This window comes from Tetrao urogallus, assembly GCF_951394365.1.
Source record: "Tetrao urogallus genome assembly, chromosome: 4".
Classification (NCBI taxonomy): Eukaryota; Metazoa; Chordata; class Aves; order Galliformes; family Phasianidae; genus Tetrao; species Tetrao urogallus.
In genome coordinates, this window is record NC_136817.1 from 67,407,421 (window position 1) to 67,433,911 (window position 26,491).

Sequence of the window (26,491 nt, forward strand, 5' to 3'; positions counted from 1 at the left end):
AATTTCAAACATTAAGAACTGATCTCCTGGGTTTGATTTTCTGCTTCCATTTACTTATGAATTTTATCTATAAGACAACTCTTGTAATTGGTCTTGTAATTGGACTTGTAGTTTATCTATTGTCAATAGATAGCTTCATAAATATTCTGGATTAAAATCAGTAATAGAAAATACGGAAAATAAAAATCCTGTCCCGTAGAAGTTATCATTATCCATAATAAGTGATGATAAACACATAAACACCACCATCTATCTTTAATCACAAAGTGGTTGCTCAACACTACTGCAATTAAATTAATGGAAAATTTGCAACTGAGTTTAAGGTGATAAGAGAATACCTTTTTACAATGTAAAATAAACAAGTCAGAAGGATTAACCACCTGTAAATTGATCACCTCTGCAAACAAACATCATCCTTGTTTTATACATGACATTAGGAATTCAGAATGGTCAGGAAATGATTTTTCACTGGTGACTAAAACAATGCATGCAGTTCATTCTGTGACCCAGTGGTTAATAAAAAGATAAAAAACAATTGGGGAAAAACAAAAACACTAGAACACATTTTCTTTTCCCTCCACCCGCAGTCCTATAGAGAGAGTTAAAGACAGAGATGAGAGAGGAGGTTACTCACCGTTGAGGAGTCACCGCTTCCGGCCTCAAGCGTAGCTCCCTCAGCACAGGTAGGTGGGTGGGTAGAAAGTTGACTAGCCCTACTCCCATCTATGCCATCGCACTCTACCTCATAAAAGGTAGTGAAAGTGCTCTGAACTCCAGTCTGATTTCCGAGAGATACAGAAAAGAGAGAGTGAGAGAGAGAGCAAGAGAAATACTGCGCCGTAGCGTAGAGGTGAGGAGAGAGGAAAACGTGTGCTGAAGGAGCTATGCTTGGTCAAGGAAACAGGGACTCTTCCACGCTGAGTAACCCCGCTGTCTGGTGGTTCCTCTCACTTGCTCCCATAGCACAGGTTAGGCCTACAATCCCAAGTGGGATTGCTGATTGGGAAAGAAGAAACATTTTGTCACCTTTGGATAAAAATCAGAAAGGATAGAAAGTTCTATCCCCATTAAAGGCTGAATAACATCAGATCGGGCATGATTTTTATTGACCTTCTTTATCACATTATTTTAGGAATGGTTTGGAAAAGCATGGCAAAACAGGAACACTGAGGTAGTGATACCAACTTCAATTACGCTCATGTCCACCACTGCTTAATTTGATCAATAGACTTCAACAGTGCAGCTCTCTGGAATCATCACTGAACAGAGTCAGCCAGAGGGGATGCCACCTTCAGCAGTATTTAAAGGAAGATGGGGAAGAATTATTTTCTCACACTGAAATTAAGAATGGACAAACTGTGCTGAGAGAACAAGTGAGGGAAGTATAAAAAGTCTGGGCATATATTTATTTACAGAGCACACTTTAAGTTCCAGAAAATCAACAAAATTGCAAGCAGGTGATGCTTTTAAAGACTGCACATTTTTATACAATGAAACCATTACATGCTGCAGCACATTTTTTCAAACAACAACCTCAGAACTGAAACTGAAGGGCTTAAAAGGGGATATTCATTCTAATTTATTGCAAATGGAATTTTTATCATTCAAATTCTGGAAAAGCAAGTTTGAGAGTAAACATAATTGCTTGTATATAACCCAGCTGTGTACTGAAATGGAAGAAAAAAAGTAGTATATACTATTAAAATAACTCCATTAAATAAACCTGCTCCGTGTATGGGTGACTATTCAGTATCAGTAAAGAGTACTAGCATAAGAACCTGCTTATTGGAAGATGAAAAAATGAATGCTCCTTAAATCTATCTTAAGAACGTGTATTAAAAGCCCACAGTTAACACTGACATTTTCCCCTAGGTATTTTGTTGTTACAAGGATCATGTAAACTGTAACCTAATCATGATTATTGTCTTAGTCTTAGTCATGATTAATGTGTACACTTTGCTCTGTTTGTGTGCTCTCTGTTTTTCTCTATTTTTCTGCTAAAAAAAAACCAAGTGCCTGACTACTGTCTCATACTGGTCACTTCACCCAACAACAGAGGTCAGGTACTTTTCTTCTCTATCTTTAAAGCTTTTATCACAGCCTAGACCTGTAGTACCTACAGCTGCTAGTTTAAAGCAGTGGATTTTAAAACTCAACACATTAGCTAGTCCAGCCAACTAAATGAAGATTTATTGTGATTGTTAGAGATGATATATAACCTCAGGAACACAATGCAAAGCTAGGCTGCAGCTGATTAATGCAAAGTGATGATAGTGCTGTGAATTTCAGTTCTGAATTGAGTTAAACATATGTCTAACCAATTTCTTGTTACATAATCTTAATTTCAAGCCATTTGCATATATGAAGATAGGGGAGATGAAAAACACATTCTTTTATAAAAGAGTAGATTACGATATTCCATTCTAAACATCATGACCTATTGTCAAAAGGCTTTTCACTATAGGGCCTGATTTCCAATTTCTAGTATGTAATTCTATTAGTCCACCAGAAAGAAAAGAAATTTTGAACTTCTAAAGGCTTTTATGGTAAAATAAACCATGTTGATTCACAAGTCAGGTATCCTATGACCTGATCATTGCACCACAGTTGTTTTTGCCAAATAAAGTAGGAATAAATATGGAACTCTTGTGACCAGCAGACCTTCAGAAGCCTCTAATCAAGTGTGGTAATTCTGATTAAAAGAAGGATGTTCAGAGACTATATTTTTAAAAATTACATTTATAGCAGCAGTTCTAAGAGCTCCTAAAAAGAAATATATATGTATTTTAAATTGGAATAGAAACATATGAATGTAGCACAATTAGCTTCTAGGAAACTGAGGTTGGCCAAGGATATTCTCAAGGAATAAAACAAGAAATGTGGTCAATTTCATCACGATAATGTGGTATAAACAGTTTGATAGATTAGGTAGCAGATCATACCCAGATGGTATTTTGGCCTAGCACTGCTCCAATCTGAAACCTTGTTTTGATCTGTTTAGTATGATATCTATAGTTGACAAGATGATAATTAAAGAGGAAAAAAGACTGACTTGGGAGCAGACATTAGAATAGATAACTTGCCTAAACAGTGAACAAAAGCAGAGTATTGATATACTTAAATGAAAATATTTTTAAAATGTACATAAAATGAGGGAAATCTTCCAAGTGTTCAAAGGAATACCACTAAGATTAATTAAATGAATACGTGTAAGAGCAAAGAGACAGCAAATGAAGACTTTAAAATCTTTCTTAAGTGAAGCTCAGCTACATAAGAAAGCTATGTAAACTCACACAAGGTGACTGGTTTGATAACTTGCAACCAGGCACTAGCAAACAGGGAAAAAATGGTTCCATATTAATTCTGACATCAAAGATCTGTTGGAAAAATCACCAAAATATTTTTTCTTTCTTGCTCAAGAAGATGAACAGATCGTTAGGAATAAGCAGGAACTATTAAGGTACCAGTAGATACCATCTATGAAATTTGAAAACAGTAAGGTAATTAAAGACAGGGAGGAGTACCCACTGTATTGAAACGTTCTATGTTTTATTGGTATACCTACAGAAGGTAAAAACGGATGTATCTTGAGAAATCGAAACAACTTGAAAAGAGCAGTTCAAAATACCAACCTGACACACACCTTAAAAGATTGAGAACCTAACAGAGACACACACCAGACCCAAAGATGTCTTGTTGCTGGAGTAGATCAACTTGATGGATAGATTGCAAAATCTTTTTTGCTCATTAACCACCACAAAGAATAGCAAAACACGTTATGTAGAATCCTAGAATCTTTTGAGTTGGAAGGAAGGGACAGGTCATCTAGTCTAACTCCCCTGCAATGAGAAACACTGCAATGAGAACAGAAAGACTTGCGATCCATCAGCTTGCTCAGAGTCCCATTAAGCCCACTCTCGGGTGTCTCCAGGGATGAGGCATCCACCACCTCTCTGGGCAACCTGTGTCAGTGCCTCACCACCCTTACTGTAAAAAAAAAATCTTCCTTAAATCCAATCTAATCTAACATCACATCTGACTCCAGTCATAGAATCATAGAAAGGCCCGGATTGAAAGGGACACCAAGGGGGTGGCAGGGACTCCAAGGCCACAGGCAGGGCCACCAACCTCCACATTTAATACTTGACCAGGCTGCCCAGGACCCCATCCAGCCTGGCTTTGAACACTTCCAGGGACCTTCAAGTAGATGTTTAACTTTTCTAATTTTTTGACACTGAGAGTGCAGGTATGAGAAATTATGAAAATATTTCTGTATAATTTTGGATTAGAAATTACTATTTTAACTCTATAGAATTCTAATCGGTCTTTGATGACATTTTGGACAAGCTACTTGTATACTTTGCTTCATTTTCTGATGATACATTTAGTTATCTAGCAGCATAGTTTATACACTATTTTGACAAAGTAGTCAGAATGAGAAAAATAACTTGAGAATATCTAACCATAAGAAGTTAGGACTGACTTTCCTGATAATGGTTGATTTTTCACTTTGACTTCATACCAACATCTTAAATACATCGTATAAAAGAAAACCGATTTTATTTATTGATGAAGCTGCTTATCTGCTTCATAAGATTAAAGATGTGATGTGAGAATAGATAATTTTTTCATTTTGTTCTTGGAGTTTAACAAATAATAACAATAATAGCAATAATAATAATAAGAGTATGTTCACATCATGGAAGAAGCACTTCAGAAGTAAAGAAACAAGGCAATAGTTAACATTCCTAGTTTGGCTTGATCCTTTCCTAGAAATGCATTCAATGAAAATATGTCTATATTGTGTATTTTATTAATTTCTTTCCATGGGCGTCCAACTTTCTGGTATGGCTGGGCTGCAGTGAGTGAAGAGGAATTGTCTTAGGCCTCAAAAAAAATATCTAATATAGTTAATGTATATAAGTAATAAAACCTCTTTTTTTTTTTTTTTTACATAATTTTTATTTAAAAATATATATGTATTCATATATATATATAAAAAGGATGGCAACCAAAATACAAAACCAATGGGTTTGAAACATATGTAAGCTTGTTTATATAGTATTTGAAACTAATTTTTCTAAGCCTGGGATAACCTGTGTTTTTTTTCCCCTTAGGGGTATTTTTGTCTGAGAATCTTTCGATGTGTGCGTTACTTATCTGCAACTCAGGCTGTCAAGAATTATAATTAAAGTGAAAGAAATTCAAGAGTTTGAACTGAAGTTACTCTTTCATTATCTTCAAATGCATCATCAGATTATACTTTGGAAATGAGATTGTCTCACCACTATCAAAATGAGGAAGTGAAATAATTGTGAGATTTAAATGATGTTCTTCTGTATAAGAAACAGTTCAAATTGTCCTATTGTGTATTAAAGCCATCATATATGAACAAATCTCCATATTCCCACATTGGAGAAACAAATGTGATTTTTATTTAAGGATACACAACTGTGCGGTACACTAAGAAGGCCAACTGAGAATGCCATGGGGGAAAGGCATTCTTATTTAATACAAAATAGTGAAACTTGATCTCATGCCATCTCCTTTAAAAGAATGAAGATGGGAAAATAAGTGGATATGAAATAGCACAGAAATCTTCCCTTACATCAGTTTTTACAGGCATAGTCCATGGAATGTAAGAGTGGTTTCTAGGCTTTGCTAATTACTGAAGGGCTGGTGCAGTTTGTATCTCAGAAAGATAGCTTCTTCATATTCTCACTTTATACCTCAATCATTTAGTGTGACATAGAATAGGGAAACTAGCAGGACTGAAACCACAGATGCTACAATAGCAGATAGGCTTTGGATTTCTGAGTGGATATTACTTTAAAAATAAATGTAGTATGTAATGAATTATATGTTGAGGTTCAAATCTAAAATCCCTTTCTATGATAATATGTTTTTCAAGTCTATTTAATTTCAGTACCTTGCTTTGCTCTCATGGAATTAAGTGGTTTAATATTATGATATTAGAAATAATTTATCTGCAAAAAAACTCATCTAATGTGGAATTTCAGTAAATGATTCATTTTTACATTGATGTCTTAAGCTTCATTCATCTACTTCTCCTTACATTATACTTTTCCTCTGCATACACTCTGCCCACCACCAAGCCAACTTTACTCAGATGCTTTGAGGAAACAGCAATAATACTACTAAGAAAAAAAGAAAAATAGTTTTTCAAAAGTCTTCTGTGCCACTTTGCATGTGGAGCTTATCTATGATTCTCTAGATGCCCAAAGCTCAGGGTTTCTACATCTCCACAATCCACCAACAATTATCAAGGTGAAACCACGTGAACTCAAAGATTTAAGTAAGATCCTGTGGGATCTTTCACTTAGCTGAATCACAGCACCACTCAAATTTCACTTAAGGGAGACCTCTGGAGACCTCTTGCACAACTTCCCACTTGAAATTTAATTGATTGCCAACATTAGATCTGCTCAGCTGCTGTGGAGTCTGCCTGAGGCTTGGAAACCTCCAAAGATAGCATTTAAACAAACTCTCTGGGTTTGTGGTCTGTGCAGTCTTTACTGAGAATCAAAAGGTAATCCTTGTTATTGTTATATATTTGGAAGAGGTATTGTCAGCTGGATTTTTAAAGCAACTATATCAATTATTTATGTCTTTTTTTATTCTCTTCATCTTTGAGCTGCAGAGGATAATTAGGAAATCTTCACTGTTTGAACTATTAGAAAGCCTTAAAATAGTGTATCTATAAAATACATCATATATAACTAGTATATGACCACGAGGAATTTTAACAGCACTCATTTTGATTAATCAGCATAACTCAGTAATGCCTTTGTCCTTTAAGAGTAGTAACTTGACTCAGTGTGGGGATGATAAATTTTTTATGTTACCACATCAGCAATAGTACCTTTCTTGGACAGTGCACTGGGGGACACAGCCTTAGACAGCACGAGTTGGAGACTCCAGTATTAGTCACAAGTAGTAGAGCTCCAAAGAATTTGTCTCAAATAAAGGATAATTAAAGCCTGTAATGTGCTTCATACAACAGTACATTCTGAAACAGGGTACACTTAATACAGTTTTATTTCACCTTCTCATATATCAGTGAATCTGCAAAAATTCAAACACATGTGCAGAGGTTACTTATACGTATTTATCCCAAAAAGTACAGCTGAAATGTCTCCCTGTATTTTTCTCTTTCATTTCTTTCACAGAAGATAACATGAGCTACAGATTAACACACAATGTAAATCAAGATCCCTCATTTCCCCCATTTCCCCATTCTATCCCTCATCCCCTATTTTCCCTATCCTCAGCCTTTCTGTTCTGGAAGCTATCCTTTCACGGTGGTAACTTGTAAGATTACAAACAAATGCTTTTTCTCTCCATGCATGTTCTACTTGGAGTAATAGGAGAGTGGAGATTACTGCAGAGTCCAGAAAGCTTTATTTTCCTGAATTTACATCAGTCTTTACCCACCACTGAACTTCCTTGATTTCATATTCCTGTGTTTCTTTTTGTTTGTCTTTTTGTTGCTTCAATCTTTTTGTATCACCTATTTCATGGTTCCTGGGCTTATTTCCTTATTCTCTCTGAAGTCATTTCCTTTACCCATTGTTTCCATTCCAGGTCTGAAAACAGAACTCCTTTCCACCAATCCCTCCTGAACAAATCATTTCCTCTTGGTTTAATCTCATATAAGTTTGTTTTCATCCCACGAGTGCACATTTATGTGACTGTGTGTATACACACACGAAGTTTCTTATGTTCTATGTAATATAAGCTTCAAGCAAAATACTGAGAATAAAATTAATCAGTTTTGGCAGTTAATGGAAAACTACTGCTGCAGGTAAATAATACTATTCATATTTGGTAACTCATTTTTGTGCTACTCCTACTTGTTGTGGATGAAAGAATGGTTAAAAGTGAAAAAAAACTAGCAAAAAAAAAAAAAAAAAAGAAAAGAAAAAAAAAAGGAAGAAGGAAAGAAAGGAGAAAAGGGAAAAAAAGAAAGGAAGAAAAAGCCTAACATAAAAAAAGAAAAAAAAAACAACAAAAAACAACACAACATAAAATCAAATAATATTCTTAAACAATTTAATAATTATCTATTGAGTCCCTCTCTCACTTTCCTTTACCAATTGAGGTGTATCTATCTGTCATCTATTGCTATCACCCAAACCCCAGTTGTACAGCAATGTGAGTTTAGACAGGACTACATCTTCTCTCTGTGGCGTGTGACTCTGAGCACTGACTGTCAGCAATTATTCAAGAGTACCTGCTCTTAACCCTCAGCTTCAAGTAAATTTAATCACTAACAGATAAAACATAGAACTTCTATTACTGACATCCATTAATCTTTAAGAACAGCTAGGAAAAGTGTAGTTTAAAATGTTGATAATATATGTATTGCTTTTCGAAATACATTTTTTGGAAAAACAGCATGCCTTATCTCAGATGTTTTCTAATGACAATATTGAGAGCCTGTCAGGGCAAGCAGCCCAGCCCTGAAACATCTAAAAGCCAGGTTTTGTCAGTTTCTGTGATTTTACCTCATGTCTCTTTCTTCTGCTACAACTCAACAGTAAAACCTATTTTGTTGCTAGCTAAATAACCAGAGTGACTATTTTCTGCTTCTGAGAGGTTCAAAGAAAAGGAATCTGACACTTTTGTCAATTTGCAACTCTGTCCTCAGCAAACTTTCTTTTACAGGAAAGCCAAACTCTTACCTGATTCAGGAAGAATAAAATGACTACCAGTCTCCAACTTTCTCTCTCTCTCTCTCTCTATATTATAATATATATATATAATATATAATATAATATATAATAATATATATATATATAATATAATATATATAAATATATAATATATAATATAATATAATATATTATTATATATAATATATATAATAAATAATATATAATATATATATTTCTATATATATATATGTATATATATATATATATATACTCTTACAAACTTTAAATGCCAAGATTCTCTATGATTATCTACTTGCAAGCGAAGACAAAGTAAAAATAACAATAAAAGAATAACAGAACAGCTTACCGGGCTCAGAAATGAAATACTACATCAGTGGCTTAAGTAAATACATATCTATAGACTCTTACTTCAAATTCTATAAGAGATGAGCTTACTCACTTTTAACAGCAGATGAAGTCAAGTTACCTCGCTTTTCTATGGGTCTACAGGGCTTGTAAGGAGCTATTTGATAGCTCACTGCCCATTTGCACATCAACCTGTTTTTACAGCGCAGGGTAGTTGAGGCAAATTCAGACTTAAATTGAAAGAAAAAGATGTCATTTAAGATACTTTGTGTTTCCAGATATAGCAACCATAGACAGAACTGATGGACAAGCTATTTGCTAGCTTATATGATGTAACTGCTGGAAGCACACAGTTATTCTGTGATAAATAGCAAGTCTCGCTCATTTGTTGATGAGAACTACCTATTTCCATCACCAATCAAGAGAAAACATAGGGACAATTATTTTGAAATTTCTCATCTGTTCACATTCTCATGGGTCCAACGTCCCAGATCAGATGTTATGGGATTTTTGTAGTGTCACACCCTCAAACTCCAACTTGTGCCACCTCAGACAAAGTAATGAGTGGCTCCAGCCTTTTCACCTTTCTTATTCTCCCAAAGTCCTCACTTGGTTCACTAAGTCAGAACTTCCAGATAACCTTAACTGAATTGCTTTGTATCTTCAAAATCTTATAAGATTCCTTCTTTTATCATCACAGCTAAGCCTATTATGCTAAGATTAATAGGCTCTTGAAAATAATTGGAAATTGGACCCAGCTAAAATATAAGTTTAAATTGCACTGTGGCTATTGATTCAGTATTTTTGGACTGTGTTCAAAGGTACGTGGCTGTTACTCTGTATGACACTGCATTTTTATCTGGCTTAGAATTTTAGGACTCTTTGGATACATTTTCTCATAACATAGCTGATTATGTCTGTAGAGTTCTAAAACAAAACTGAAAAAAAAGAGAAAATAAAGGCATTCCTTAGATGCATCTTTTAGATACTCTTCAACATAGTCCTTTAGGAAACACCATAGCAAAGCTGCTAACATAAACAAGAGATAAAAAATCCAAGCTCGTAACTTAAACATATAGTAAGTAAATGAGGCAATCAGCTCCAGAGCAGCAGTGAAGACATAAGAGGATATTTATTCTGGGGTAAGAAATAAACATATTGATCTGTTTTACTGTAACAGTCTAGCTTACACGTGTCAGACAGGAATACTAAAAAATAAAGCAGCTCTGGAATTAGAATAAGTCAAAATCTTCATCCACATGCAAACATAGTAGTTCAAACCAACTCTATTCAACAAGAGTAATTTCTACAAAAATGTACCTATTAGCATAAGCTAAATATATGTAAATAATATTTACTTCATTGAGAGCAGCATATGCTCAGAACCTCAGAGAATTCATTCTACAACAATGGTGAAACTGATTATAAAGCAAATGCACATTGCATTAAATAAACAAAGGTAAAAGACAGAAAAAATGACCTTGATGTACTTTTCTTCTATGCTTATAATAACTGTGGTTGTTTAGTGTAAGAAGAGAATTAGAAATTGAATATTCAAAGTTAAAATTACAGAAACATGTATCTGTTTATTGACCAAGGTCAGAGATATTTACAATAAACAAAGATACATTTAAACAGATTTTTTAAAAGTCTTTTGATTCTTTAGGATATTTATTACTCTTTATATCATCTAATTACTCTTTATTTCATCTAATTCCCTCCTCTCTATTTTCTGTACTTTCTTCCCTATCGTCCTCTTCCAGTTTACAAGGTTCCTCACTGAAGAAAGACATCACATAGTTTTTTCTTATTTAGTATTTTATTTTTCAACACTCAACATAGAGGGCCAAATCAACAGATAGTATAAATTGGTCTTCTTCCATTGACATTAATGAGGTTAAGCTAGCAGATAGTATAAATTGTCCTTCCTCTATCGATATTAATGAGGTTAAGCTGATTTATGCTAACTCTCAATTGCCAGATCTAAGTTATCTGGGGAAAATAAGTTCACTAAGTGCATGCAAAGAATTTGAAGGGAAAGATTAAAGGAAAGAAAGAGCTAAGGGAAAAGGAATGGGAGACAGAAAAGGAAAAAGCAACACTGGGTTCTTTACTGAAGTAATTTCCACTTCAGGAGTTTGACATTTGCTTACTTTTTGATCAGTTTTTCTATTTGCAGCAAAGTCAATGATGCCAGAAAGAGCCCCTTCATATTTTATGCTAGTCTCAAATCAATCTACAGAGGAAAAAGCAAAGAGGATCAGCTGTATGTTTATTTTCAGAGATAAACCATATGGAACTACTGACTTGTGTGAAAAAAAATAAATAAATAGAAGTTTCACCTAAAGATATATATCACATTGTATACCATTATGCATGGTATTTTTGAATTTGTTGCAACACGTTCTCCCTAACGGATTAGACCTGTAGTAGCTGTGAAGTGGTTCTCATCTGTTGTTTAGCTTTAATTGGTTTTATGTCTCTTTCCTTTTTACATAAATATGCCCATACATAGACTTATTCATGCATATGAACATGTTATTTTCATTTATATATATTAATATGCTTAATAGTGCAAAAATTCAAGCAAAGATTATACTACTCATAATTATTCTGATCTTGTGAATCAATTTGAATTTTACTGTCATTCTTTCTAAACACAGTAGTTAATTATAATATTTGAATAATCATCTATGATAATTATATCAAAACAATTAAATACAATACATTCACATAAACTCCAATGGTCATAGCTTAAGAAGTTTGAATTCTGGATTTCTATTGTACTTCCAGCACTGTACTGTATGCAAGTCGCCAAATAATGGTATTTCATTTTAATGCAAATAAAATACTGTTTATTTGTAATTGGCTATCCAAGAGAAAATGAAGAAGATGAAAGCAGAAGCGGCAAGTAGACAAGCAGATGTAGATGTGCACTTGGATACCAGCTATCTGGATAGCAAAGAAGCATACAGTACCCAGCAGCTTGAAGATAAACAGCTTGAAAACACTCAGAGAAGCAGTGTACTGACTGTGTTACAGTAGGTAACAAGACAACAGTCTCTAAAAGGGATGCACAGCATCAACTTTCTACATCAACTCCTGTTTAGAGCAGCAGGAGAAGAAGCTGGGCAAGCTTAAACTTTTCTACATGTCTGTATTACCGAGTCTCTGTAATAGACCCAGATAATTTGTGGTTGAATCTAGTTTTGCCTTTGTCTACTACTGAGTATAAAAACCCAACCAAACAGAAAAACAATGGTGATGAAGCCTGGTAAGCAGCAGATGCTAACAATGCCAGACTGTAAATGATGAAGTCAAGCAGTTCGGCCACTTAAATTTCACAACGGATGGTGATGTTCCAATAACAAATAGATGCTAGAGAATCACGATGGCTTTTTCAGCATCCACATACACTGAATAAAGAGACTCGAAAAAGAAACACACACACCACAAAAGCCAAGCTGGTAGAAGCACTGATTTGGGTAACTGTTATATATAGATGAATATGAAAATTCAATGGGTATGAAAAGCTGGACCCAGATGGCAGTAGGTAAGAAAAGATCAAAGCATTTACTATGTAACACAGCTGTCAGTGATGTAAGGACAGATCACTCCATTAATACTAGCAAAATGAAAGAGGATTTTCCATTGCTGTGGGAAGATCAAGGTATTACAATTAGATATGTACGTACGTCAAGAAGTGAAGACCAACTGCAGGACAGATACAGGAACACTGAAGCAGCTCCTTTTAGGCTTTCAGAATGGTCGATCCAAGAAATCTTAACAAATGTTTAAGACCTTCTCCAGTGCTTTGCAATAAATCAAATAGTTATGTAATTGAGAATGTTTGTTCTGACTTTTGATATGTTTGAGGAAGGCCAGTGATTTCACTGGGGAATCTTATGGATGAAATGTAGGGCACAAGTTGTCCTAACAATCTTCGTACTTGATTGGGCTTAAACAATGAGAGGGTGCTTTTTCAAAACAGCATCTGAAAACAATCTTGTTTTGAGTGTGTCAGGATTTAAATCCACACTCAGTAGAGTCAAATGTATTACCTGTTAACATACACATGGTCTGTATTTGAGTTAGATGAGTTACAAAGGCTTCTTGAGGCTAATACTAGGTTTATCAGTTAAAAGAATGAAAAACAAAAAAGGAAAATATGAAGAGCAACAATTGCTACTACTTGGCTCTAGTAATCTCCCAGAGGTACACATTCAGCATTAGGAGAAGAAAAAAATGCAGAAAAGTCATTGATTACATTGAGCTCTGCTGTACACTCCTGTCTTTATTTCTAAAAAAAAGGCTTGTGAATAAAATGTTTGTGTTGTTTGTTAAAAATAACCGAAATAACCAAATGATAATTAGTATATAATCATCAGGCTAGGCAATGTATTTAAAAACAGCACGTGCATCAAAAATTGAAATATTTTGCTGGCCTTCCAAGAGCTTTTGCTGAACCTAGTGTGCATTGGAACCTGAGTGAATGAAATCCCATTAGTCATGACCATCTTAACAATATGCAGTTCATACAGAGCTGGCTTCTGCAGAGAAGAAGGAAATTACCAGTACTAACAAAAGAAAGAAGATTTATAATGAGCAAATATACAAAAGCTCCAAATAATTATAATATTCACAGCTTGGCAATTACTTTCTAAGCTATGGAATTACTTTTCTTTAGGAAGATTGAAGATTTTGCAAGGTTGCTATAAACAAAGGGTAATTGGAAAAATCAAATTGCTCTACTCAAATTATTGTAAGGTCTGGAATAATGGTGATAAAATTTTTGAAAAGACTACTTATGAATCACTTTTTTTGTGTGCTATACATTACTGACATAAAAAAAAAAAGCTCCTTTTTTAAGCACTGCAGTGAGAAACATAAATGACTAAATACAAATACCAGCTTACCCCTGATACAATAAGTTCTCCTCCCAAGTTCTGAACTTCTGCCTTCACTTTGCTGCAGATGTTGAGCTGGTGGCAGTAGAGGGCAATGCGCTGTAGGTAGGCTAGCAGATCCTGTTTGCAGGCTGAGTCAGGGCACTGCAGATGAAATAAATGCTTGATTAGATGTAGCTGAATTCATATGGTTGTTATGGAGAGGCAATCACAGGAGAGATTCGCAACATATATGACCATTATGTGGCTCCATTTCACTTTGTCATTCCTTGAAATACTTGCTGAAACATGAAAACTAAACTGTACACTATATGTAAGTCAAAGCTTATCAGTAGTAACTTGAAGATGCGCTGTAAGTTTTTTTTGCAAAAGGAAAAGAACATCTCAGTCAGATACTAATGAAACACAATGGAAGTAACAAAATTGTCATGTTTTGAAGGAGGTCTCTCTGGGATGTCAAGTTGGGATATACAGAATGGAGGAATCTATTGAGTAGCCAGAGATTCATAGGAAACTCCAAGTATCAGGGTGCCTGCTAGGTGTCCAGGTTAAGACGCCACAGGGACTATTTCCAACTGATGACATCCATTCCTGACTGTCTTGCCAGATTCCCTGGCATTTATGCAGACTTTCAGGGCACACAGCTCTGCATCAGATTTTATGGAAGCCTTTCTGGCACATTAAGGACTTAAGAGGTGAGGTTGCCTGGCTTGGGTATTGACAGACTTGGCAAAATTACTGTTAATGTCTAAATACCTTAGTCCGTGCCAGAAGGAAATAATTTACTAAAATGTGAGATATTACACAGTGTCTCAGCAGATGCCATGTGTCTTGCAGCCCTTCTTAACAATACAATGACACAAGTTCATGCATGTCTTTGGGATAGTTTTTTATACTCAAGAGAAGGCTATCTACAGTCCCGTACCATTTTAAACATTGTGTCAATTATGTGTTAATACAAATTACATTAGGTCAAATGTAATTTGACTTAGTGAAAGTTTCCTTAAAAATATAACTAGAAAAGGTCCAAATATAATTTGTTTACAATCTTTGGGACTCAATAGAAACTGCATAATCTCCCACAATAACAACACCATAATAAATAATTCTCTAGCAATTAATATTCTTAGTATTGCCTCAAGAGAACAGACCTTAGTAATTCACTCTGATGACAGAGAGCTAAAATTGTCCTTTGTTTCCAGCAAGTCTCCAACAAATACTCATTGTGGCTACACAAAAACGTTACACTGACAAGGACCTTTGAATGTACTGCTTGGGGATCAAAGATTTCCAAATACATTTATTCATATAAACATCCTAAAATGTTTATATTCCTTTTTTTTTTCTTTTCTTCTTTTTCCCCCATTGGTATGGTGAAAGATTCACAAAAATTGATAGAATTAAGCACATATGGGTCAATATCATCACAGGATATGGCTAGAGATAACTGTTCTGTCCTCAGCAGCCAGTAGGGAACGAATTCGTGGTGAAATAGATGCATGTACTGTCACCTATAGCCCTGAAAGCAGTCACTTAGTTTTTCCTCTCCCTTTGAAACTAACAGTAAACAAAGCTGGAGGTTCATTGTGCTGTTCAGTTAAATCTGTTCTGTATTTACAACAATGCTATAATGCCTCTCTTTCTCATGCAGTTGCCACATCTTTCAGGCATGAATTCCTAAGAGAACTCTTCTCCCTACTGGTGACAATTTAATACAGAAATATTTACCCTACTCCTGAAGTCCATGAACTGAAAGAAATGAACTTGAAAAAGCAATACCTCTAGAGAGCTGATCAGGCTTTAAATACAAGGACTTTGGAACAGCAAAAAAAAAAAAGTAAAACCTCTCTCACTGGAACAGTAATTAGAAGTGCAACTATCCACAAAAAAGTTTAGATCACGAATGTCTTTGAAGTTATGTAAGTTATGTAAAACATCATTAAAGTGTGAACATGAAAACAAACATTTCATTCTCACAATGATTTCCCTGCTTATTATTTAAGTGTGCATATTCCAGTCTCCTGAAACTGAAAATGTAACTCAGGACAATGCACTCCAGGAGTTGCATTATTTTTTTTTATTTTTAATTTTTACATTACATTCCTTGATAATATTCCATCTCTTCAGAGAATGTAGGTTAGAGATTTCATCAGCTAACAGATGCATTTCTCACTGTTACGCTAAAATGAATAGTTGCTGCATATGAAGGATAGGAATGGGTTTAGTGCGGGAAAAATGGTTGTTGACAATAAAGAAAACCTCAAAACCAAACTTTCAGAGGTTATAGGATAATAGGCAGATTTGGGTTTCTTGCCACTTTGGATGGTATTCCATGAGTAGTAAGTATTGCATGCTATTACATGCCTCCGTGAAGAAAAAAAAGAAATATTTATTTTGAAGAGAAAGACTAAAGACAAGGAAGTTGTAGTTCTCACTACCAGCTAATTTTATCCTGGTAGCAGTGAAAAGAAAGAAACCATGGGGAAAATTAAAAAAGAAAAGTCAATAAATTATATAATGGAAAAACTCTTCAAAGAAAGAATTATAAAACATTTCACCAACAGCGACAGAAGATTCAATTTCAAAACCTGCATAAGAAATACTTATAGAAGAATTTCTACAATAAATATCTGGTGATGCATCCACTATAATTACCACTGTGATTAAATTATACTTAAGGTTTTCACATGAATTTTCAAAACAATATAATCACTGATATTGTTATTGATATTCTTTGCTCTCGACCACTAGATGCACACTGGGTTAGAAAGATGGTCAGAAGGCTGGAGAACCTAACCTCTGAGGACAGGTTGAGGGAGCTGAATTTGTACAGCTTGGAGAAGAGAAGAGACTTAAATTTGATATCAAGAGATACTCAGAGCATGGTAAGGCACTGAGACAGGTTGTCCAGAGAAGCTGTGGATGCCCAATCCCTGGAGGCGTTCAAGGCCAGGCTGGATGGGCAGCCTGATCTGGTTGGGGGCACCCCTGACCAGTGCAGGGGATTTGGAAAAAAATGATCTTTAAAGTCCCTTCCAATTCATGATTTGGTTGCCAAAGGCTTGTTTGCTCAATGTATGCCAGCTAATTGGACATTTAAACTAGCATTAGGTGAATACACAAAATGACAAAAATGACAAACGACAAAAAGACAAAGGAAATAAGAATGAATTGAGCAAATTAAAGTTTAAAAAAAAAAAAATCACACCTTTTCATTTATTAATTCCTGCACATCCTCTCATGTTTCCTACAGGGTATCTTGGGGGATTGCTGGGGGAAAGATAATCATTTGTGAGGGAAAAAAAAATAATCATAAATCTAAAATAAGGTATCTTGAACCAAGAACTTGGGTTTGAAATCTGGCTCTTGTCTTCTTATTTGATGTTTTCTCTTGTTCTTCAGATGAATATATAATCCAGTCTGAAGGAAAAGAGCTGAAGTTCATCTTTAGAGTTGTGAAATGAAGTTAGTAATAGGACTGTGGAGACAGATTTTACAACCTAGAGGAGGAGGCTGTAAGGTGCAGAGCACAATACCGCAATGCAAAGGAGAAGACATGCAATGTCAAGGGAAACTGCTGGAAGAGGGAGCTGAAAGAATATAAGGAGTTATACACGTTCATCAAGGGTCACAGAGCATCCAATTGCTTTCATATCAGCAAACATATTAATCTAATCATAATAGAGTTTCCCAGTCCGGAATATGAGGCTATGGAATGCCTGAGGAGTTTCTGAGGTTTCAAAATTCATTTATTACTTTCCTATACCGCAGAAAAACAAAACAAAACAACCTCCCCTTCCCTCCCCCCCAAAAAAAACCCAAACCACTAAACAAGAAAAAAAAAGCAACTGTATGTTGATTGCTACAGAAGATTTTTCTTCTTTCTGCACAACTGTACAATGTGACTCATTGATAGAAACTGTGTTATTGTGTTGTATCTCTGATTATTTTTGCTATTACCTGATCAGCTACTGCCCGTGCTAGTTTGTCCATCCTTGATCCTGCCTCTGCAATCTTCTTGGCTGCATTAATGACATCAGATGTATTCTTCAGTGGTCCTTTACCTCTGTGAAATACAAAGAAATGATGAACAATATAGATAAATTATGAAAGGAAATAGTTTTAATGACCTTGTTTAGTACTTGATTTTAAAACAGTAACAGGGATGACTTCTTAATTTATTACAAATTCTCCTTTTAATTACTTTGTATAGTAGAGATTGATTAAAATGTGGTCTGCAATATTTCCTCTCTCTTATGAAATGCCTCTCTAGCAATTTAGTTTGATGGTGCCTTAAGCACAAGCTACACTTAATAGTATATGCATTTTTAAGTGCTTATTAAACCAATGTTCTTTCTGCATTACACAGCTATTAAAAACTATGCCATTCCCATGCCAACCGTTAATGTTAAGCCTATCAATTCTAGAGCAAGGCTGCCATGTTTTAGAAAGCTTTTCTTTTAGATATATCATAAAACAAAGATTCTCAAAGTATAATTCTGTTACATTTAAGACATGCATAATTTGCTTTAAGACTGATCCTATACTTTTAAGATACTGCACAAACGTCTGATTTTAATCACTATAGTTATGAATTGTATAGGAAAAAAAAATCATTGCAGACTTTTCTGTTTGTTTCAGACCCAAAACTTTTATCCTGTTTATAATAACATTTGCTATTTATAATAACATTTGCTATCTGCTCTACTAACGGTAGCAAATCCTCAATAATGCCTCCACTAAAAGCAAACTGATTTTCCTCATTTATTCATTTATTTTTGATCATATGTGGAGAAATGCAGCTTCAGACAAGACAGATGGAAAATTATGATCTTCAAGTATCCCCATTCTGTTGAACTTAAACTGGAGCAGAACTCCTTCATAGTGACCTCATATGCTTTCACATTCATTCCCTCAGCAGATCTGACCATCTCAAATTCCACACACTTGAAATTTTTTACTGTTTTAACACTGCAGTGGTTACAGCCAATCAAAATATGTGATGTGATACCTGATGCAAATAGGGACGCATTTGATTATTATTTTTTTTAATTTACTTCAAATGTGACAGTAGTTTTTCTCTCATATTAGTCCTGTTCTTTTGATGGTAGAAAATGCAATTCAGAACTTTCAGTTTGATGCTTAATGTATCAAACATTGTCCAGGAGGTTGCAGAAAGCATTCATATTCTGGGATGTTGCTTTAGAATGCTATTTCTTCATTATGTGAAATGATCACACTGCTTGGGCAGTTTTTCACTTTTTTTTTTGAAGAGAAGGAACAGAGAGCCAAAGAGAAGAATAATGCAAAGGTAACTAAGACTTCTCAGACATATCACCCTTCATGGGAGGCTCTGCATTGTCATTTGTATACAGGAGTTGTGAGTCTGCTGCCAAAAGAATAGTTGTGAAAGCACAAGCTGAGAGAACACTGAGCAAGCTGAGAGAATGATTGTTCAGAAAGAAATACAGGAGTCATCTATTAAAATGTAGATAAACTTTCTATATACATATTTAAAATGCATAAAAATGTTTGCTAATTGCTATACCAATTACCCATCCATGCAAATTAATTAACATACATATGTATGTAAGGTATGTGCAAACACTGTATTATCAATGCAGACACTGTTTCCCATGAAATACGCTGAATGCTTCAGACACAAGGCTGGATAGAGAAATCTATTTGAGCATCTCAGTAGATTGAATAAATAGATCTTTTACTTCAATCCTCAAAAAAACAGAAGGATTTTTGCCTAGTTTTATCTAATCATATTTTGATAAATATCATTTATACTCTTGGACTCCCATTAAGAGTAAACATTGAAATAGCTGTAACTTAATATGGTAATCTGTAATTCAAAGAATCTTATAAAAAGTTCTCCCTGGCGTCATTAACAATATAACCACATTTAAACAAAATAATTATGTTTATCTGATATCATTAGTGAATGATCTTTTGATGATTTGCAATTAGAAAAGAAGAAGACGTCGATAGAAAAAATGAAATGAAAGCAAAAAAATTAAAATCATTACTGACAGACTCCAATGAAGCATAAGATCAAGAAGATTTCATATTTAAATTGTCTTTTGAAAGAGACAATCTTTTTTTTGAAAGAGGTTCAGTCTTCAAAACGATACAAAGAGTTTTGCTGTTATTTTTAACACAAATCATGTTGAAATGTTGAAAGTTCATACAGGCACATGCTTTTACATTGGCACTAAACAAAATGTCACTTGAGTATAATAGGGTTGCAGACTGTCTTTACTGCTGATGTTCAAGATGATCTGCAAATAAAACTGATTCGCAAACAATACAAAAAATTCAAATGTTTTATCAAATATGGTGAAATATCTAGAGCAGCCATGCACAGAAAACCACCATCTCCTTAAGGACATAGTGTGTTATCAAGCTGTGTATCCCTCAAAACAGCACATCACATCAATAGGCTATGAAGTGCAACAAAAAGGAAAGATGTCTGAAGAAATCCTCAGCACAGACCATTTTGTTCTTACCTAGTGAAGTCTGTCATTTCCATCATAATCATGCACATCTGCTTTGCCAACACAATGATGTCATTACCACTGTCATCCCACTTGGCCACTTCTGCATCCAATTTGCTCTTTTCTTGGTGAAATATCTCTACCTGCTCAGCAATCTTAGCCTTTTCCTCCTGGGGGAGCTGAGCCATGATAGCCTGAAGAAAAAATATGGGAGAAACTGGACATGAAAAAAGGATGTGAGAAATATATACATTGACTCAAATTGCATTCTAGTGTCATTTCATGGCAGTGGAAGACACCAAACAAAATCCCTTAAGCATTTGACTTCTGTTAAGATGGACAGAAAGAAAGTATGTAGAATGTCTACAAGTTTTATTTTACTTTTAACATTTTTAAAAAGATGTGATATGCAGGTTATTCACTATCACATACAAGAAGATTAAGATTTAACAGAAATTATCTTTAACCTTTTGAAAATGAACAAAATCTATGGAAAAAGATAGACTGAATCGCTAGCATCTCCCTTAGTCTTGTTCTCTGTCAGAAGTACAGAGGTTTTCTGCTTAAATAAGCTATGACATGCAAGATAATACATTTGAAGTGAGTTGTAATGAATGTACTTTCAATAACTTTTAGTAATCTAATTGTATCATGAAAGATATGCAAAAAACTATTGCACAAGTTGATACTAATTTGCTTCGACATTATCAACAAAGTAGAAAATTCCCCCACCTCCTTAAAAAGAAAAGCCTGCAAAATTATACTAACTATTTTTGAAGATCAAATGGACACTTCCAGTAATGATTTCCAAGTTGAGCTACCATTTGGCTTTAGGGTTCTTAAGACCACATTATGTATTTAATGGGGTGTGACATATATTTAAGTGTTGTAACATTTTTTCTTGTTTATGTCACTTTCAATCAGCTGAAGTCTATCTCTACGTATTCTTAAAATGCTCTTGGCTTTTAAAAATTAATAATTGACCTTTTCCAAAACTGAAATTAAGAAAGGTTATAAACAGTAGATCAAAAAATGATAAATTTGCAAGCTAATCAAATTAAAATTCAACACACGATGTTTAATTAGGCCTTATCAATGTAACTCAGCAGCTGTAAATGTTACCATATTAGTCTTTTCACAGAAAAATGCATTGCAAGTCAAGCTAATAAATATATAAGAATACATATGAAGCACATACACTAAAACTGGTACATTAACTGAAATGAAGAGAATGTGATTAGGAGAATCAGAATTTGGAGAGCTGGTTTGTATGTCATGCACGTGTGTCTTCTCTGTGGGCATCTTCATTTGTACAGCCTTTAAACTGGTATACAGTGTTTTAACATTTCAATTCCAGCTACTAATACACTTTTAAACTTTTTTTTTTTAAACTTCTAAAGAAGCTATATCCTGTAGCAACTGCAGATCTTAAAGTTTTGTGGCTACTGAATACCGACATAAGCATTTCTACTGTAATGCTAATAGCTTTACAGAGTAAGCATATTAAATCCATTACAGTCCACAACTAAAAATCTAGCTTTTCTAAGGAAAGGCTTCAAATAAGTTACCACCATACTTTGCAGACTCACTTCAGTGAGTCACTCAAGACTGTGGACTGTGTGCCTTCTGCACAGTATGCTTTCATTTTGTGTTTTCATTCGTTTGTTGCATCCTGTGATATACTGCATTATAAGTTATTCAGTAATGGGACTGTCTTTATAGTATATTATGTTTATACAGCATGCAGCTGATCAAAGCAGAAGGTTTGAAGTGCAGCAGTGATAATAACCGCAATGAAAGTAATACAATTTAAGACTCCTAAGTCTCTAGGTGAACTAGATTCTTAGCAAAACTATTACTGCAATCTGTACTTGGTTTTCAGACCAAAAAAGGATTATGTGATACCTAATCCTACATGTAAACAAACAAAAACCAAAAACACACACAACCAAACCATGAAATTCTAGTATTACATTTCAGTACTTTTGTATTTGAGACTTACTTTAATAATCATTTAAATATTTCAAACAATATGTTATGCTTTCTAACATATAATAACTCCTCAAAGATATTCACCCACATCCACAACATCACCAAACCGGCGGGCATGGGATCTACAATCCAAATCACATCTTCCTCTAGGTGATGAGGCTACTAGTCTTTATATCATATCCAGGAGGCCCAACAGGAGAAACTACATTTTTGTTCTGGGGATGTAATGACAAAGAAACAGCTTTTCTGATATCTGCTATGGCTTCTGCCTTGCCTTGCCTTGCCTTGCTCTTTCCCCTCCCCTTCCCCTTCCTTTCCCTTCCCTTTAACATCTGTATTCAATATTCATGGAGATGAATCAAAGACAAGACTTCTGCACATTTCATTCCATCTGTCTTGCATTCCTCCCATACCTCTAAGTAAACCTAATTTAGGCTCACATTACCTTTTCAGTGTCTAAAATGTATGCTTCAAGCCCTAGCATACTGTTGTTCTTTATACAACAGCTGATAACCTCTCATGTCCTTTGAAATTTTTCATACTATCATTGCCTTTTGGCCTTCAAAGTTCTCAGCCTTGTAAATCCTCTTCCAGAATTAATAGTAAGAAGTCAACTTCCTTCCTACTAGCTTTTGCTATAGTGCTTGTGTATGTGTGTGGAGATGCTTCTTGTCTCATCCATTATTTCACTTCAGCAAGTTCTACTCTGAGAAGAAACATGTAGGCATGTAAAACAGCCATGGAAATAATTCAAGCATCTCTCAGTTCCCTGGTGGTTCTCTGCTAGAAAATTCTGGTGTTATTACTATTTTTCTTCTGTTATTCTTTTGACTTTCTTTGTCATACTGTTTGTCCCCCAAATTATATTGTTATTATTGTTTTTAATTTGAGCTGACCAGTCTGGTTAGTGTAAAATAAACATGCATCAGAAGGTTATGTAATCCTGTGTGTCAACAAATTTCACTTTTCCAGCACCTGTGACCCCTGAAGCACTCATCAGCTTAATTTGCAATCCCCATGTACAAGCTAAGGTCACAAATCACAATGAGTCTAGTTCATCATGATATAATTACCTTGGTAAAATTACATTGACTCAGTAACAAGTGTCTTCAATTACAATTAAATTACAGGGACTGCTCAGCTGTACTTGACAAGTTTGCACACTGGGAAACATGACTAATGTAAGATTTCTCTGGATATAGCATTTGGTGCCTTGACAACACTTATTTATTTATTTTAATTTGCTGAATACTCCCATAATTACAGTACATTTTAAACCTGTAAGGCCTTCCAGAGCAAACAGCTCATACAACGCAACACAGGATCATTCAATAAACTCGGTGCTTTTGAGATAGGTAGGACATGAAAAACTCTACCAGGGTTAGATTACTGCTATTGTGTCTTACATGACTCTGAAAGACCTGAAATCACTGCATTTGCCTTCTGAGGCATAGTTTTTCATTTGAAGCTACACCAACACTTAGCATACATGGGGTTTACACTCACCCTTGCACTCTGGCCAGCAATAAGCTGGTCATCTTCAGTCTGAACGCTTGTTCGGCTGCGAACGTCATAATCTTCCTGCTCAAAGTCTGAATCATCCTCCAGCTCTTCAGGGGTCTAGAAAATGAGACAGGGAAAGAAAGCAAGAGGAGAGATGACAATCTTATAAAGGATAAAATCCTGTGTACAGTAAGCTCTTATTTCATTGACTACCTGCCCAAAAAAAAGTTTCCCTTTTGTTTTAAATTGTGTGCCCTCTCAGTCAAGAATCGAAATTCAATTGTCTTAAAAATTAGGTTGTTTCAACTTGAGTTTCCTTTACAGATGGCATTTATCATTACCTTGCTGCAACTTTTCTTAATTCTGTTAACAAATGTAGTTCCACGAACAAACATCTTATGGAAACATTAACAACCGAATGCAGTATTTCAAAATAATCTTATTTCATTTATAAATGGATACTGCAACTGCTGTAATCTTCCAAATATGTATGCATGCAGAGAGAAAGAAAGAAACAGCCTGCTTTAAACCAGTGTTTAGTATTATATTCTATATGGATGGTGTAAGAACAAATATAGCCCTCAGAATGGAAGATTATATTGCTTTTGTCATTTGAACAGTGTCTAATAAAAGCAGTCTGTCCACAAGTAACTTTGGTTGGTACGATAGATGTAGTAAAAGAAAAAGGAGATCATAATAATTACAGAGAGATCCTCACCCTACTGGCTACCCACATACTTTAGTGTTAACCTAGAGGACCAATCAACACCGAAGAAGTCAGTCACGCTGGAATTTCCTGCTTGGAGGCACTGTCAAGTTTCCTAGCAGAGGTGCTAATCATTGCCAGTTGTCATTACAGCTCTTGAAGATTAATCTTGAAGATTAGCAGTCACCAGGAACTGTTCCAAACCCTCTAACGTAATGTAGAGAAGTCTTTTGTCGATATTTATATTACAGCCTGGTTTCCAACATGAAGTGCACATCACTGTAACAGAAAAATCAGCAGCTTTGCTAACTACATGGTAAAGTGCACATGACAAGAAGAAAAAACACAGCCATCTTCATATGGCTGAAATGAATTAGACATATATTTTGTTGCTGAACACTCGAGGAAGAAATAACCAAGTATGACAGTGTGGTAATGAAACACTGGCAGCATCTCTGAAGAGACACATGCCCAAATAACATGCCTAGCAAGTTGGAGAGAAGATGAAATCTAGGTTAGAAAATAAATGTCTTTTCTCCTCTGGCATAACAAAGAAAGGAACGATTGCAACCATTGTTGTAATGTCCAATGATCTTTTTGTCCAAGCATCTTTAATCACTTAACATCTTCTCTCTGCTAAATGACCTGAGGGCAGGATGTGACTTTAAAATCTGTCGCAAGCAAATCAGCTACTAACAAACAGCACATACCTCCCAAAGCAAGACAGAATATTTCCAGTTATAGGGCCCACCACTAGCCTGCAGCAGTAACTGGGTGGAATGTTTCAGACCCTTCACTGCAAATCAGCTGACTCTTTCCCATCTTCCAAGTCCAATCAGCCAGTCGGTTACACTGTCATTGTAAAACCAGCACCCTTCCTCAGGTACACTTTTTTTTTTGTTTTGTCTGCACACTTTTTTATATATAAGACTATAGAAGATAACAAGAAGCCCCTTCCCAGCTTTTTGTAGTCCGAGTTGCAGGGCTGTGTAAGGGCTATGATAGTTTAACGTGGAGAGAACAGCCAGGTGGAATATTCAAAATATTACATCCCAACAGTGTAAGCACACTAAGCACAGGAGGACTCTTATTAAAGAGAGAAAACATTCTCAAACTTCTCTGTTCAGGTAATTTATCCTTAAAGAAACATTCAGAAAAAAACGCATTGCTGTCACTTACTGCATAACCTTCACAATCTTAATGTCTGTGGTCTTTAAAAAATGGAAACTTAATCAGTATTGGTCTGTAACTTGGAGAAAAGCAGTGCCAAACAAAAGGACAAGGTAATGGAACAGTTATAACATACTACCAATTCAAGAAATTCCAGTATTTTCCCTATCTGCAAGTGAGATCTAATCCAGTACTAACTTTCAGATTCACTTTCTTAAAGTTTTCAAGTGTGGAGAATTCAACACCCTCATTTTCTTGCAAAAACAGCTACGCTTTTCATTAGGATGAAGAATAGCAGTGAATTGCTAACTGTAGGCTGCCATTTCAAACACATGGTATGTTTTTCACTGTTGTGCTGCTGCTTTGCTATATCTGATGTCTTGGAGATGCAGCCTCAATTTAAATCTCTCTGATTTGCTCAGAGACAAAGGAAAAAAAGAAAAAAGTAAAAAAAAAAAATATATAGGAAAGTATCTCTACTGAAGGCATTTTTATTCCTTAGCTGAGTCTTCCAAACTTATTAGAAGAAATCCAATTTTTGTGCACAACTAACATGACCATGGTATTTAAAACCCAGTTTCCAAGACAACAGTCTGTTACTTAATTTATCCGAGTTGGATGACAGAAGGACTGATTTGTTCCTGCAGAAATCTGAATCTATGGCCA

At 35.1% G+C, this 26,491-nt stretch overlaps 1 protein-coding gene across 3 annotated transcripts in view; it reads right to left on the minus strand.

Moving 5' to 3' along the window:
* The window catches only part of CTNNA2 (catenin alpha 2), a gene marked incomplete at both ends in the record, with an annotated part of 398,157 nt that overhangs the window by 10,584 nt on the left and 361,082 nt on the right, over positions 1–26,491 (minus strand). Inside the window, 5 exons of one of the 3 annotated variants that reach the window (XM_079534790.1) lie at positions 635–778; positions 13,961–14,095; positions 17,912–18,017; positions 20,467–20,648; positions 23,953–24,066. In XM_079534790.1, coding sequence (XP_079390916.1) covers positions 635–778; positions 13,961–14,095; positions 17,912–18,017; positions 20,467–20,648; positions 23,953–24,066 — 681 coding nt within the window. The remainder of the gene's footprint in view (positions 1–634; positions 779–13,960; positions 14,096–17,911; positions 18,018–20,466; positions 20,649–23,952; positions 24,067–26,491) is intronic. The other 2 variants (XM_079534791.1, XM_079534792.1) reach the window with 2 other exon arrangements.